The following is a 15,659-nucleotide window of genomic DNA, read 5'->3' as shown; positions in this document are numbered from 1 at the left end:
TTTGCAGTTTCACACATGAAATGAAACCCTAGCCCCTCTTTCTCTCTCTCTTTGTGAGTCCTAAAGGAAAATTCCATAGAGGGGGAGGAGGAAGAAGCGTCACTATCCCTCCTCCCCCTCCTCTCTTCACATTTTTTTCTTTTAGGTTAGTGAATAAGTTCATTGGGGCATTTTGAATAAAAAAAACCTCTTGTGGTGGTTTCTTCTAAGCCATGGTTAGAGCATCCACAGTGGGGGGTGTAAATTCGGGGATGTAGCCGTGGGTCCCAGCCTTTTATGTTGACTTTTCTTCATTTTTCTTCTCTTTTCTCGGGTGGGTCCCGCCTGCAAGGGATGTAAATATACATTTTATTTTACATCCCCATGGTGGTGATGTATATTTACATCCATTTAGAGCATCCACAGTGGGGGGTGTAAATTCGGGGGTGTAAAGCCACTTTTACATCCCCTTTACACCTCCGGGGGGTGTAAATATGTTTTTTGCTCCAGTTGGGGGTTGTAAATTCGGGGGTGTAGCCGTGGGTCCCAGCCTTTTATGTTGACTTTTCTTCATTTTTCTTCTCTTTTCTCGGGTGGGTCCCGCCTGCAAGGGATGTAAAAATGGATGTAAATATACATTTTATTTTACATCCCCATGGTGGTGATGTATATTTACATCCCCATGGTGGTGATGTATATTTACATCCATTTACATCTCACCATTGGAGACGATTCCGGTGACTCGGGGTGTATATTTAACATACACCCTCATATACACCCCCCCCCCCACTGTGGATGCTCTTAGATTGAAGTTCCCCATAACCCCTTTTAATCTATTTTCTCAATCAAATCCTACTCCCAAACCCTGCTCCCTAACGTCGCTCTATGCGTAGGACAACAGCCTACCTTGCCCTAGGCGTAGGACCGTCCTTTGGTGGCATTGTACTGGACTATATCAATTAAATGGTTATAGTTTTAATCGTTTTGGTGTGCCGGAAATGATCTTATTAAAATGGACAACCGTTCTACATATTGTATCTTACAAAGATGGATGAGACTAATAAGAACTGTCTTGAACTCAACTGTAATCCAATTTAATCTGAACTACCAAACGAAATATAATAGTTTTCCATTGAGAATGAGCTTAAATTCATGGGAAATACTAGCTCTAACCTTATCCCTTCTTCTCATGACAAATGTCACTTTTTTACACTTAAAACAATGTCATTAATGCATCACACAAACTAGTTTTTTTCTTCTTCCAAGTTTACCATTATTAAATGTATTAATTTTTTAAAATAACAAGCTAATTTTTTTACAACTTTCTCACCACCTTGTTAAAAAATTAAATAAACAAATAAAATTTGAATTTTGTTTTTATAAAATGTTTTTTTTTTCTAGAGAGCGTATGTTTTGTTAAACACAAAAGAAAGATGATATCACTTTCATGAAAAAGAAAAAGAAAATAGTTGTCTAATATAATATGGCTTTACGCACAGAGGTACATTCATTGCAGATTGCATTACGAATTCATGGCTTCGTCAGAGCATCAATTAATATCTAATGTTTATTACGAATTAGTCCAACGGCCAATGCACATTGCATTGAATTCATGGCTCTCCAGACTCCTCCAGTGTTGCATCACATTCTTATGCATGCAATGCAATCAGCGGCACTTTGATAGGATCCGCCTTGTGGTGGTTTTATTTTAGTTTGCACCTAGATCATCACGCCAATCTAAAATATTATCACCTTCGGTTTTGATCATTATCCGAACTATAATATAATATCATGTTTGATTTAGATCTTAAACTAGTGGCATAAACAATAATTAAGCAAACATTTTACCAATGAATATGGAGAAATTTTAAAATAAAAAGGGGGTGCATTATGCAATGAAACAAAACATGAGATACAGAAAATGTTAAGTGTTAAAAAACAAAGATTAATATAGGTAGTTTGATTTGGTTTATGTAGTTTTCATGAATAATTGCTATTTGGTTCCAGGGACGAATCTAGCTATTGGGCTGTATGGGCTATAGCCCATGCCAATTTTTTTTTTTTAAAATTTCAATACCTATGTTCTCTCTCTTATTTTCCTCCTTTCTTTCTTCTTCTTTCTATTTCTTTTAATTTTTCGCCTTTCTCTTGTTTTTTGTCTTTGTTTCTCCATTTTTTTATGATTTAGATCTACTACAAATTGAGCTTTTCCCCACAGTTTCTTCTTCCTATTTCTTTTTGTTTTTGGTTGCTTTTCTCTTGTTTTTTTTCCCGTCATTTCTCCTTTGTTTTTTTTCTTTTGCGTTTCTCTTTTTTCTCTCACACGTGTCGTAAAGTCCGACTTGGTGTGATATGGCCCTCACTACTGAAATTTCCTGCGTACATAAGATAAATTTAGCCCATGGAGTTTTGAAATCCTGGATTCATCCCTGTTTGGTTCAGTTCGGTTTAAAATTAACTTTTTTAGTATAAAAACTCAATCAAACCGTTTGTATTAGCTTGATTTGGCTGGTTGTATAATTGAGACGCATAGAATTTTGTCGAAAATGGTATCAGGAAATAAAATCAAAATTTTCCAATTCAAGTTTTGGACCTAAATGGAGTTTTCTTCCATATATTTACTAAAATACAAACTGAGTCCACTTTTCTCTTTCAGACCTCACTTGTATCCACTAATTAATTCCATGTTTTTAGCACTAATTCTCACTTCAAAATACAATTATAAGTAGAAAGTTAACCTTTCGTCCAAAAAAAAAAGAAAAAAAAGTAGAAAGTTAACCTTTCTCTCCTCCAAAGGGCATGTAGGAGTCGTCTCACGCAAATGCACACTTGTCTGGTGTGTGACGAGCATTTATTTGTACTTTTTCTAATAATTTCCATCTTTCGACCAAAAAATAATAATAATTTCCATGCAGCCCTTGCCTTTCGTTTTCTGGCATATGTGTCTTCACATTTTTCTTGTTATTTTAAATTGGAACATATGATATGCTTGTTTACTTAACAAATAGAAAAAATAGTTTTTAAAAAAAACAAATAGAAAATAATGTAGCAGTATAGTATTATTTAAGTCGATCTTCAAATTCCATTTGGTTATCCTGAGGAATTATTCAACCCTAACAATAATTGTAGACAGCGTTGGAGATTTCTCCATATATTTGTCCACATCTTCCACTTGTAGTGATATGCTTTAAATCTGAACCACAAATGCTAAGCCAACGCTTGCCATAATCCTTCTCATGCGTTCTCCAGTCATCTTCACTGCCAACAACTTGCCATACTTGCTGCACGTAATGGGCTCCGTGTCACGCTTCCTTTTGTAGTGCGTTTGAAAGGCCCGAAATCTGGCTCCGTTTGGATGGAAGTGGTAGAAAGAGAAGATTAGATCGAATGTTTTTGAGATAACTAGACGTAAATGTAGTACATTTGGAATGAGTTTCAAATGACTTTATGTGCAATAAGTCATTTGAAATCCATTTGTTTTCGTCATTTTATTTTTATTCAAATCTTAGTATACATATATTGTAATAATCTAAATAAAAAATTTAACCTTATAATTTCTTCAAACTCCCGGAATTTGAAATCACTCCATCCAAATGGACCGACCCTTAAAGGATTTGTTTGCTCTTAGGTGGTCCACTCCATGTGGCTTTTCAATATTTAGCAGGACAAATAGAAAGGGATGCCTAATATGGCTCAAGGAGTGGCATTTTCATGGGAACTGATGCGATGAAATAGGTCAATTTTGGCCGAGATTTGGAAGATCTGATTTGTACTTTAAAGCCCTATCCATCTGCCGAATGAAACATGGCATGACATTAGAAATCAGAGATCTGTGGTGCCAGTGGTGATACTGCATGCATACCATGTTCCTTGGCAGGTTTTTGGATTAATATGCAAGTTGGCTAAGATGACATGTGCTCTCCTTATAATTGCACTACGAATATATGTGTCGTAATTTCTTAGATCAAGGCACTTTCTCATGAAAGCTCGATCGGTGCTGTTACCACCATTTTTTTTCTTTCTTTTTTTTTCTGTACAACAAAAATATATTAAGCACGAAAAAGAAAAATAAATAGAAAAAGAAGTTCCAAGGCTGCAACAAGGCAAGCCCAAAGACAGAAAGCCTTTGCCCAACTAATAATGCATAACAGACACCAGGCCGAACAAGCAACTGAGGTCTCTGGCTGAATTTATAAAAAGCCGTACTGTTCCTCATATCTTATTTAGCAGATACACTAGTTGCCAATTTTTTTTTTCACTTTAAAATTAAGAAAGAGAAAATGAGTTTGGTTTTTGTGTGTCGTGAAAACAGGAACGTGTTTTTACTTTGATTTTGATTTTAAATTTTTTTTAATATGAAAAACTGTTAATTTATTATATTATCCTTAGTTTTTACAACTATGCCTCATATTGTCTGCTAGGTTTCTCATAGATTCTTTCGCCCATTCATGTTTATTATGCTTTGACCTAGTTTTTGTTGGGTGCAATGTCCCACTCCTTAAAGCACTTTCATCCATTCGTCATAGCAAAAAGTAAGGGCAATTATTGTTCATATGAATGGTACTTGCCTTAGCAATTCTTTTTAATGCATTCCCATTCATTGCCATGGTAACTCAAAGGCAACTACTATTCATATGAAATATGAGGAGAGGAATTTATATGGAATTTTAGTGTGGGAAGTGAAGAATATGGCTAGGTATTTATAGAAAAAAAATTCTACTTTTTTTATTTTTTTAGTATTTAAATTGGTTGTTGACATCAGCGTGAGGTTAGCTAGCCCAGGCAAGTCTTGCCTTTGGGCTTGCCCAAGCTTGAGTATGGCTCACATATGCCTGGACAGTTTTGGAAAGCTAGGGGACTTTTGCCTAGGCAACCCTTAGCGCTGGGCTTGCTCTTGTAAGTGTCACTATTTGAAGGGACATAGTGAGGAATATTATATAGTGATTGTACATTTTCTGTTTCACACGTTTCTCGCATTCTAGATTGAGGAACATAGTGATTGGTCGTTAACTGTGCTTGATTGGTGTGAAATAGAAATAAAAGGAATGGTCATGATTTAAAAATGAGGCAAAGTTTATCAGAGAAAATAATGTACATGTCCAGGTCCATGATTGACCATCAATTATTGACATTGTATGTCACTGCTATAAAACTGCAGGTACTCTTCACCATAGCATATCCCATTTTCCATAGGTTTTGTGTGTGATTTGAGAGAAACGAGAGAATGGGTTCTGTTGCCTTGACAAAGAAGCCACATGCAGTTTGCATACCCTACCCAGCTCAAGGTCACATAACCCCAATGCTGAAAATAGCTAAGCTCCTCCACTACAAAGGTTTTCATATAACCTTTGTGAACACAGAGTTCAACCACAAACGCCTCCTTAAATCTCGAGGTCCCAACTCTCTCGACGGCCTCCCTTCCTTTCAATTCGAGACAATTCCTGATGGCCTCCCTCCATCTGATGACAACGCCACCCAAGACATACCATCCCTATGCCTTTCCACTAGTAAAAATTGCTTAGCACCCTTCAGAGACCTTTTATCAAAGCTTAACTCTTTACCCCATTCCCCTCCAGTTACTTGCTTAGTTTCTGATGGTGGCATGACATTCTCACTTGATGCAGCCCAAGAATTTGGCATTCCGTGTGTTCTTTTCGAAACAATGAGTGCTTGTGGCTCGTTGGGTTACCTTCAGTATCTCCCTCTGATGGAAAAGGGTTTAATTCCTCTTAAAGGTACTATTATACTGACAAAAACATTCACTTGTTGAACAATATTTATGTTGTTAGAATGTGAATCTGAATAGTAATTAAGTTGACTCTTGTATACTATATGTTGGCACTAAAAACTGAACAGATGGAGATGAGTGCAACTTACAAGTGGGATGGACGATCAAGAGATCGATTGGATGTTGGATGCCGATTCTTCCTGTCCTTGGATGCTGATCCTGAATAGAAGATAAGCGAAGCTCGTGAGGTCTATGGAACCGGTGTGGAACCAGCCTAAGACCCTCCGATGCTCAAGTAAGATTGTTTTTAAGAGCTCTTGCTGTTGACCATATAAAAGTATAAAAGTCAAGCTGAAAAGTCTTTTTTTGTACTGTGGTGGAGGGGTGTATTTATAGAGGGCATTTTGTATGCTCTTAGTACTTATTTCCGATGTGGGACTCGTGGGAGGGCCCTATGAGGTTGACATGAGTCCTTAGATATTTCGGGCGGGTGCTTCGAGGTTGATTGTGCAGAATCGGTAGGGGGTACCGATTGTAGACGAGATGGGCCTGCAGCAGCCGTTGGTAGCTTTCAGACAATGCCATCGGTAGCCGATGCCGATTGTTCGATGCCTTGGGTACTTGGGTGGGTTTAGATGATCCATGTGTCGTTGTATGAGTGGAGGGTCAGATATGGTACAAACAGTAGTCCCCCAAGTTGCCGATTGAGAAGCTTCTCGGTTGGGGACTTGAATGTGTATTCGGCATTCTGACCCGGACACAATGGTCCCATAGTTGCCGATGGTGGTATGTAGTCCCCCAAGTGCCCAAGGGAGTGAGCTTGGATAAGAGATGGCATGATGTGCCGATGGCCGAAGGCTGAAGCTGATGGCTGAAGCTGATGGCCGAAGGCGGATGGCCGAAGGCTGAAGCTGATGGCCGAAGGCTGATGGCCGAAGCTGATGGCCGAAGCTGATGGCCGAAGCTGATGGCTTTGAGAAAAGGCGCTGGAGAAGTGTCTCCTAGAAGGTGCCGTTCGGCATGGCTGAAGCTGATGGCCGAAGGCTGATGGCCGAAGGCTGAAGCTGATGGCTGATGGCCGAAGGCTGAAGCTGATGGCTGAAGCTGATGGCCGAAGCTGATGGCCTTGAGAAAAGGCGCTGGAGAAGTGTCTCCTAGAAGGTGCCGTTCGGCATGGCTGAAGCTGATGGCCGTTGGCTGATGGCCGAAGGCTGAAGCTGATGGCCGAAGCTGATGGCCGAAGGCTGATGGCCGAAGCTGATGGCCGAAGGCTGATGGCCGAAGGCTGATGGCCGAAGCTGATGGCTTTGAGAAAAGGCGCTGGAGAAGTGTCTCCTAGAAGGTGCCGTTCGACATGGCTGAAGCTGATGGCCGAAGGCTGAAGCTGATGGCCGAAGCTGATGGCTTTGAGAAAAGGCGCTGGAGAGGTGTCTCCTTGAAGGTGCCGTTCGGCATGGCTGAAGCTAATGGCCGAAGGCTGAAGCTGATGGCCGAAGGCTGATGGCTTTGAGAAAAGGCGCTGGAGAAGTGTCTCCTAGAAGGTGCCGTTCGGCATGGCTGAAGCTGATGCTGAAGGCTGATGGCCGAAGGCTGAAGCTGATGGCTGATGGCCGAAGGCTGAAGCTGATGGCTGAAGCTGATGGCCGAAGCTGATGGCCGAAGCTGATGGCTTTGAGAAAAGGCGCTGGAGAAGTGTCTCCTAGAAGGTGCCGTTCGGCATGGCTGAAGCTGATGGCCGAAGGCTGAAGCTGATGGCCGAAGGCTGAAGCTGATGGCCGAAGCTGATGGCTTTGAGAAAAGGCGCTGGAGAAGTGTCTCCTAGAAGGTGCCGTTTGGCATGGCTGAAGCTAATGGCCGAAGGCTGAAGCTAATGGCCGAAGGCTGATGGCCGAAGGCTGAAGCTGATGGCTTTGAGAAAAGGCGCTGGAGAAGTGTCTCCTAGAAGGTGCCGTTCGGCATGGCTGAAGCTGATGCTGATGGCTGAAGCATGATGCTGAATCATTGGGGGGATGTGAAGACATCGCACGCGCCGAATGATGATGGGTGCCGAAGGCCAAAGGCAGATGCCGAATCATTGGGGGGATGTGAAGACATCGCACGCGCCGAATGATGATGGGTGCCGAAGGCCAAAGGCAGATGCCGAATCATTGGGGGGATGTGAAGACATCGCACGCGCCGAATGATGATGGGTGCCGAAGGCCAAAGGCAGATGCTGAATCATTGGGGGGATGTGAAGACATCGCACGCGCCAAATGATGATGGGTGCCGAAGGCCGATGGTAAATGCCGAATCATTGGGGGGATGTGAAAACATCGCACGCGCCGAATGATGATGGGTGCCGAAGGCCAAAGGCAGATGCTGAATCATTGGGGGGATGTGAAGACATCGCACGCGCCAAATGATGATGGGTGCCGAAGGCCGATGGTAAATGCCGAATCATTGGGGGGATGTGAAAACATCGCACGCGCCGAATGATGATGGGTGCCGAAGGCCAAAGGCAGATGCTGAATCATTGGGGGGATGTGAAGACATCGCACGCGCCAAATGATGATGGGTGCCGAAGGCCGATGGTAAATGCCGAATCATTGGGGGGATGTGAAAACATCGCACGCGCCGAATGATGATGGGTGCCGAAGGCCAAAGGCAGATGCCGAATCATTGGGGGGATGTGAAGACATCGCACGCGCCAAATGATGATGGGTGCCGAAGGCGAAAGGCAGATGCCGAATCATTGGGGGGATATGAAAACACCGCACGCGCCGAATGATGATGGGTGCCGAAGGCCGATGGCAGATGCCGAATCATTGGGGGGATGTGAAGACATCGCACGCGCCGAATGATGCAAGAGTGCCGAAGGCCGAAGGCCGATTGTAGGAGGTGCCGAGGGCATGGCTCAAAAGGGTGCCGAGAGCACTCGTGAAGGAGAACGACATAGCGTTTTGTGTCGCTTCCCACAGACGGCGCCAATCTGTTGGCACTAAAAACTGAACAGATGGAGATGAGTGCAACTTACAAGTGGGATGGACGATCAAGAGATCGATTGGATGTTGGATGCCGATTCTTCCTGTCCTTGGATGCTGATCCTGAATAGAAGATAAGCGAAGCTCGTGAGGTCTATGGAACCGGTGTGGAACCAGCCTAAGACCCTCCGATGCTCAAGTAAGATTGTTTTTAAGAGCTCTTGCTGTTGACCATATAAAAGTATAAAAGTCAAGCTGAAAAGTCTTTTTTTGTACTGTGGTGGAGGGGTGTATTTATATAGGGCATTTTGTATGCTCTTAGTACTTATTTCCGATGTGGGACTCGTGGGAGGGCCCTATGAGGTTGACATGAGTCCTTAGATATTTCGGGCGGGTGCTTCGAGGTTGATTGTGCAGAATTGGTAGGGGGTACCGATTGTAGACGAGATGGGCCTGCAGCAGCCGTTGGTAGCTTTCAGACAATGCCATCGGTAGCCGATGCCGATTGTTCGATGCCTTGGGTACTTGGGTGGGTTTAGATGATCCACGTGTCGTTGTATGAGTGGAGGGTCAGATATGGTACAAACACTATATATTCAATCTAACAATGTATGCATTTGTCTAATAAAAGAATATTTCAATCTTCAAAAATAATCAATTTAAAAAAAGAGGAATTTACTTCAAATTCCTCACTGGTCATTTGGGGACACCACGTAATAAAATTGTTCATTTTTTTTCTTTTTTGGTTAGAATGTTTGACTCACTAGACCTATTTGATTTGCAGATGCCAGCTATTTGACAAATGGGTATTTAGATACTGTAATAGATTGGATACCAGGCATGAGACATATTCGTTTGAGGGACTTGCCAACCTTCGTCAGAACCACAGATCCAAATGACATCATGCTGAAATATCTTGTGAGAGAGTTCGAACGAGCCCAGAAAGCTTCAGCAATCATTTTCAACACATTTGAAGCCTTAGAGCTTGAAGTTCTGGATGCACTTTCGACTTTCCTACCACCTATTTACTGCATTGGACCCCTTCAACTACAGGTTAGTCAGATTCCACCGGATTATAACAATTTGAAGTCGATTGAATCAAATCTTTGGAGAGAAGAAACAGAGTGCCTTGAATGGCTTGACTCAAAAGAACCAAATTCTGTGGTTTATGTCAACTTTGGAAGCATCACAGTCATGACAGCTGAGCAGCTAATTGAGTTTGTATGGGGACTTGCAAATAGCAACAAGGCCTTTTTATGGGTTCTAAGGCCTGACCTTGTTCGTGGAGAATCCGCTGTGGTTCCACCGGAGTTTTTGGAAGAGACCAAAGAAAGGGGTCTATTCGCAAGTTGGTGCCCTCAAGAACAAGTACTGAGCCACCCAGCTGTAGGAGGGTTCTTGACACACAGTGGATGGAACTCCACCCTTGAAAGTTTGTGTGGTGGAGTGCCCATGATCTGTTGGCCCTTCTTTGCAGAGCAACAAACCAATTGCAGGTTCTGTTGCAAAGAATGGGGCATAGGCATAGAGATAGAGGATGATGTTAAAAGAAACTACATAGAGGACCTTGTGAGAACATTAATGGAGGGAGAGAAGGGCAAAGCGATGAGGAAGAAAGCCATGGAATGGAAGAAGTTGGCAGAGGAGGCCGCTACTGGTCCAAATGGGTTATCATTCTTGGCTTTGGACAACATGATTAACCGTGTTCTTCTTTCTCCAAGAAATCTGAATTGACTAGAATCTAGCTGGTTGTTTCAGTCCGTACTTTGAATCATCTTGTTCCTGATAAGAAGTTCCTTTTTGCTTTTGTGTAGTTTTATGTGCTTTTGTGTAGTTTTTGAATTTCTTGGGTCATGAGAAGTTTTTTTTTTTTTTTTTTTTTGTCTGAGAAGTTCCTTTCAGCTTTTTTGTTTGCTTTAGAGCAAGTCCAGCAACACAGGCTGGACTCGGACTAGGAGATTTTAGGACTAAAAAGCGATTCCAGCAGCTCAGGCTGGTCCGGGCTGGAGGTGGGGGCCACGAAGACAAGCTGGCCCAATGGCAAGTCGAGCTTGAGATCCAAAACGAAGGGGGTTGACGTTAGCGCGCGGAGTTTAAAATTTTTTACCGTTGGCGCGTGCATTAAACTACCCTCACTAACGTCAGCCTTGCGCTGCGCAAACGGCTCTGGGACATGTGGCGTTGTCTGGGCGCTCCGATCGTGATTCTCTCCTCCAATCCAACGGCAGCCAATATTTTTGCAATAAAAATATGAAGAAAAAAAATCTGAATTTTTTTTAAAAAAATACCAAAAAATATTGGAATTTTTTTCTATAAATACCTACCAATACTCTTCACTTTCAACACCAAATCCTCATACATTTTCTTCTACTTCTACTATTATTCACTTTTTACTCAACATTTTATTCACTTTCAAGTTTTATTTTTCTTTATCATCTTTATGGCTTCTTTTATCTGAAATTTGAAACCGAAAATCTTATCCGATTATGAGATATGAATAGTATTGACACGTAGGAACCCAAAAATCTTATCCAAAAATATTGTCCAAATTAATTATTTAGGTAAACAAATTTGTGAAAAAAACAAAAAAATAAATAGTGTTTGCCCTTTGCCATGGCAACTGCTGGAAACCAACATTACTTTTTGCAAGGGCAACCACTATTCACGTGAATGGTAGCTGCCCTAACCCCCCTCCCTTGTCATGGCAAGGGGCTAACTACTGGAAGTGCTCTTATGTGCTTGCTTTGCAAGTTGGGGTATCTAATAATAATGCTTCACGTACTCTTGTAGTTTTAAAATGGAACATTTGATCAATATACCCATCAATTATGTGATTTCGACTTTTGATTCCATGTCACAAGCAAACCATCAAAAAGGCAAGAAACTATATCAAGCAAGGGACATCAATTATGTGATTTCAACTTTTGATTTTATGTTAGCTCAATGGGTTGAGTGTTTACACTTGCATTCGAAGTCCTGCATTCCAATCCTCCAATATATAAAATTTTTAAAAACAAATCAAAAGAAGTTCTTCTAGTACCCAAAATTCCTATCTACAATAGTAGTTTAGAATATTATCCATTACTGTTAGAGCATTACCCGAGTCTCTATTGTCCCTTTTTGAGTTTTTACTTTTCATGAGTTTTTACCCGTTTCAAGAATTTAGCATTTTTCCTGTTTAATACTCGTATTCATGTCTTTTTACAAAATTTTCAATAAGACACACAAAATTCACGTATTATACACATAATTCTCACAAATTATTGAATAAAAACAATATATATTAATAAATATTTAAAAAAATAATACAGTGGCCGTACTTTAAAGTTGTAATTTGCCAAAATTTTGCCGAATAAAATACGTATTTTTTTCCATTCTATATTTTACTAACTATGAATGAATGTGAGAGGCTAATCGCTAGGCAGGTCCTCCTTTTTTTTTTCATAAATAGTATAGCCGGGCGGCTATACTCGGTTTTGCTTTTTTTTTTTTTTAAAAAAAAATAGTATAGCCGGCCCGCTATACTCGGTTTTTAAATTATTATTATTTTAAAAAATAGTCCAGCCGCTCGGCTATACTACGGTTTTTTTAAATAAAAATAGTATAGCCGCGCGACTATACTACGGTTTTTTTTAAATGGTATAGACGCGTGTCTATACTCGATTTTTCAAATTTGTTTAAAAAGATGGTATAGACTCATGTCTATACTCGGTTTTTAAACTATAGTATAGCCGCGCGGCTATACTACGGTTACTTTTCGTGACCCTTTCCTTTTTGGCAAAATCTAAATCTCACTTTTGTACCTTCGGATACAATTGAAAAAAGAAAACAGATGTTGGCTGGCTTCGGCCCAGCATCTGCCACTCATCGTCCACCCATGTTCCCTCACTAAAGCTTCTATTTTCACAAAAGTTCCTGTGTATGCCTGAGAAGCACAATGATGCCTTATTGTAAGCCCAAGTACTTGTAACTAGGGAAATAAGAAATAGCTTTCACAAATAAGCCTCTCAAAAGTCTAATTCATAATTTAGAAAAACACTTAAGTCTTGCACATGGGATGAGGAAATTTGAGAGCGTTAAGGAATTCTAAAATGTTCGAAAATTTCTAACTCTCTTGAAAGTAAGTGTTTCTCACTAATATTATCAATTTATGGATCCTAAACTAATTAAGTAGAAAAGAAACCTTTACTCTCGCCAACATGAATATTGGTCTTCACAAAAGGTGTTTGTATTGACTCCTTTGGTACCAAATATACTAAAAATCACTACTTTGATATATTAGGCACCAAAAATGCCAATACAAACCCCTTTTGTAGACAAATAAACAGGCCTATTGGTTTTCTTAGTAGTGTAACCAGAGAGCTAGACACATACATTATGTATGATACATAGTAAGTTCTTATTACTTTAAACATTTGCTCTAAGAAATAGCAAGGTCGGCCCTGAAGGGAGTCCTAGGCTCCCATGAGGCGACCTCCTAGGATCTCGCATCAAGGAGGCCTTGAAAGTTGAAACAAACTATTTATCACAATAAAGTCAAGTTTATTGTGCAGCGCTAAACCCTTGTGTGCAGCGCAGTTGATGTTTGTTTCCTAACTTTAGGTGGCCAAGTTTAATTCCCATGCTGCCTTTCTAAGTCTTTTTTTAGTTAAAATGGTTCAAGTTTTACCCTTTTTTATTTATTTTAAAGATCTTTACAGTGCAGAGAAGTTGGCTATTTTTCAGAATTTCCCTTACAAATATGATCTCTAAATTACATGACACTACAATTTTCTACTGAAAGGAAAATATCATGGAAATAGTCAACTGATTTGTGTATCAAACTCAGAGAATTTTTCATTCAAATCTTCATCATCGATTCTTCATCATAAAAAGTTCAAGAGGGGAACACAAAATTTTCATATGCCTTAAGAGGTTGTGTCACTTGACAAGCCTTTAAACAACGATGGTGTGGTACTAGTATCCTCGTCAAGATCCCTGACTTCATCAAAAGAATTAGGTGGAAAAGGTCTATGGCCATGGCCAAAAGCCTTGATATGGTCTTTGAGTGATCTCTTGTGCTTAAAATCCGAACCACAAATGCAAAGCCAGCGCTTGCCACAATTCTTCTCATGTGTTCTCCAGTCACCTTTCACTGCCAGCAGCTTCCCACACTTGCGACACATGAAGGGCTTCATGCCATGCTTCCTCTTGTAGTGTGTTTGAAGGGTCCGAAAGTCCTTTAGAGGCTTTGCTCTTGGGTGGTCTATGTTGTTTTTGCAACCTTCTGCACAGCAATAGCATGGGATGCTTAGCATGGCTCGAGGCTGTGTTCCTTTCAATGACTCCGGCCCTCTTCGATACTGCGATCCATGCCCCCACATGTGCATCTTCCATGGGAATGATGACATGACAGTGGAAAGCACAGGGATAGTGAAATCAATTAATAAGAACATAATAGGAAACTTATAAAGTTCACGTAGTAAATTTTTCCAACTTTGTTAATCAAACCAAAGCATGGGGGTTTCGAATGCTAAACTGAAGTCCGTTTGGCTGGCTCAAAAGGGTTTTCGTTTTAAAATCAAGGAATAATATATGGTCTTAAACCAAAACCCTCCAAGCCAAGGCTTCAGTTTAATTACCGAATAGTGAAGAGGATTCATATATTGAACATTTGTGTGTGTGTGTGTATGTATCTTATATATGTGAAATTTTGTACCAAATATTCCGAAGAGACTTAGATTATAATTTAGACAACTTGTAACCGTACCTGCAGATTATTGTAGCGGTTAAATGTTTTGAAGCAGACATGGCAAGAAAAATGGGTGAAGCCAATGAGTATTTGTTCTGGAGTTGGAATCCAATATTTTTGTGCTGTCACGTTGTTTTCATCTTCCTTCTCATTTAAATAGTTCACAGAGCCATCTGAATATTCTGGAAGGCCAATGTGCAGGGCCACAGTGACTTCATCCTCTTTATGATCTTCATTGCATGTTTTAGGGTTTTCATCATGAGAATCAGCCACCTGATGCTCAGGTGAACGAAGTAGGCAGCTTATCAGTGGTAGAGGTTCAAGATGAGCATTTGGGGTCTCATAATTTGGAAAAAGATTGAGGGTCTCAACATGATCATTGGCAGAAAAGAAGGGGGAGGAGCTAGATGAAAATTCAGAGGGCTCCATATTATAAGAGCACTGATTATTAAAACTACATAGAATGAATGGTGTGCAACATAATTGATTTAAGATCAAGGCATTTATAATGAGATCATAGCCTGAAATGAATGCATGGTAATCATGAGAGAGAGAGAGAGAGAGAGAGAGAGAGAGAGAGAGAGAAAGAGAAGGGTTGAGGGTTGGCTGGAGAATATTGCAGTTGAGTGAAAAGAACCATTGTTGAGGGGGTCATAACTATGTGCTGTCTGCACTGTGTGTATCTTTGGGGAAAGGAAGGAAATAACCTTAAATTCTGTGGCCCATGTCATCTGAATTTAGCAACATTTACACCACAGAGGGTTGAAAATCTAAGGCAATTTGTATTATCATGAACTCTCTCTCTCTCTCTCTCTCTCTCTCTCTCTCTCTCTGTGCAAATTTACATACCCAACAGTCAACTCACACCACACACACACAGAACAGCAGAGGGAGAGAAGAGAGAGAGAGAGAGTTGCAGGGTGAATCATTAATTTCTAGTTATTTAGTATGTGCATGTGGACATTTCAATCAATATTCATTACGTGCAAGTTTTACTTAACCTAGCTATATAGTTTGATTAGTCGTTCATCCTAGCAACCTTTATTTTCTGAAAGCTGACATGCTATCTTTCAATTAATTACCATTTACCCCAGCAGTAGTAAAGCCAGTAGTACTAGTTCCAGAGCTTAGAGAAGAATGAATGCATGTGGTTTTCTTTGCATTCGATACTTAATTAGCCATGTGACAGCTTGCTAGCTAGCAAAAGCAATATACTCTGATCAACATCATCAAGCCATTATGTGATCATTGTGTAGACTGT

General features: G+C 40.6%; 2 protein-coding genes across 2 annotated transcripts; one reads left to right on the top strand and one right to left on the bottom strand.

The window, feature by feature from the left end:
- Nucleotides 1-5,140: 5,140 nt before the first annotated feature.
- Nucleotides 5,141-10,540, top strand: LOC110747843 ((R)-mandelonitrile beta-glucosyltransferase-like). The gene is made up of 2 exons (XM_088244382.1): nucleotides 5,141-5,714; nucleotides 9,452-10,540. Exons 1-2 carry the CDS (start codon nucleotides 5,204-5,206, stop codon nucleotides 10,399-10,401), a joined length of 1,461 nt encoding a protein of 486 aa, XP_088100508.1. The 5' UTR covers nucleotides 5,141-5,203; the 3' UTR covers nucleotides 10,402-10,540.
- Nucleotides 10,541-13,428: 2,888 nt separating this feature from the next.
- TT1 (C2H2 and C2HC zinc fingers superfamily protein) lies at nucleotides 13,429-14,858 on the bottom strand. The gene is made up of 2 exons (XM_021961659.2): nucleotides 14,417-14,858; nucleotides 13,429-14,036 (listed from the first exon to the last, which is right to left on the bottom strand). Exons 1-2 carry the CDS (start codon nucleotides 14,825-14,827, stop codon nucleotides 13,575-13,577), a joined length of 873 nt encoding a protein of 290 aa, XP_021817351.2. The 5' UTR covers nucleotides 14,828-14,858; the 3' UTR covers nucleotides 13,429-13,574.
- Between the last annotated feature and the right edge of the window lie 801 nt (nucleotides 14,859-15,659).

The sequence above is a fragment of the Prunus avium genome, chromosome 1, assembly GCF_965620075.1.
Source record: "Prunus avium chromosome 1, drPruAviu1.hap1.1, whole genome shotgun sequence".
In the NCBI taxonomy this organism is placed as follows: domain Eukaryota; kingdom Viridiplantae; phylum Streptophyta; class Magnoliopsida; order Rosales; family Rosaceae; genus Prunus; species Prunus avium.
This window is presented reverse-complemented; position numbering and strand designations above follow the sequence as displayed.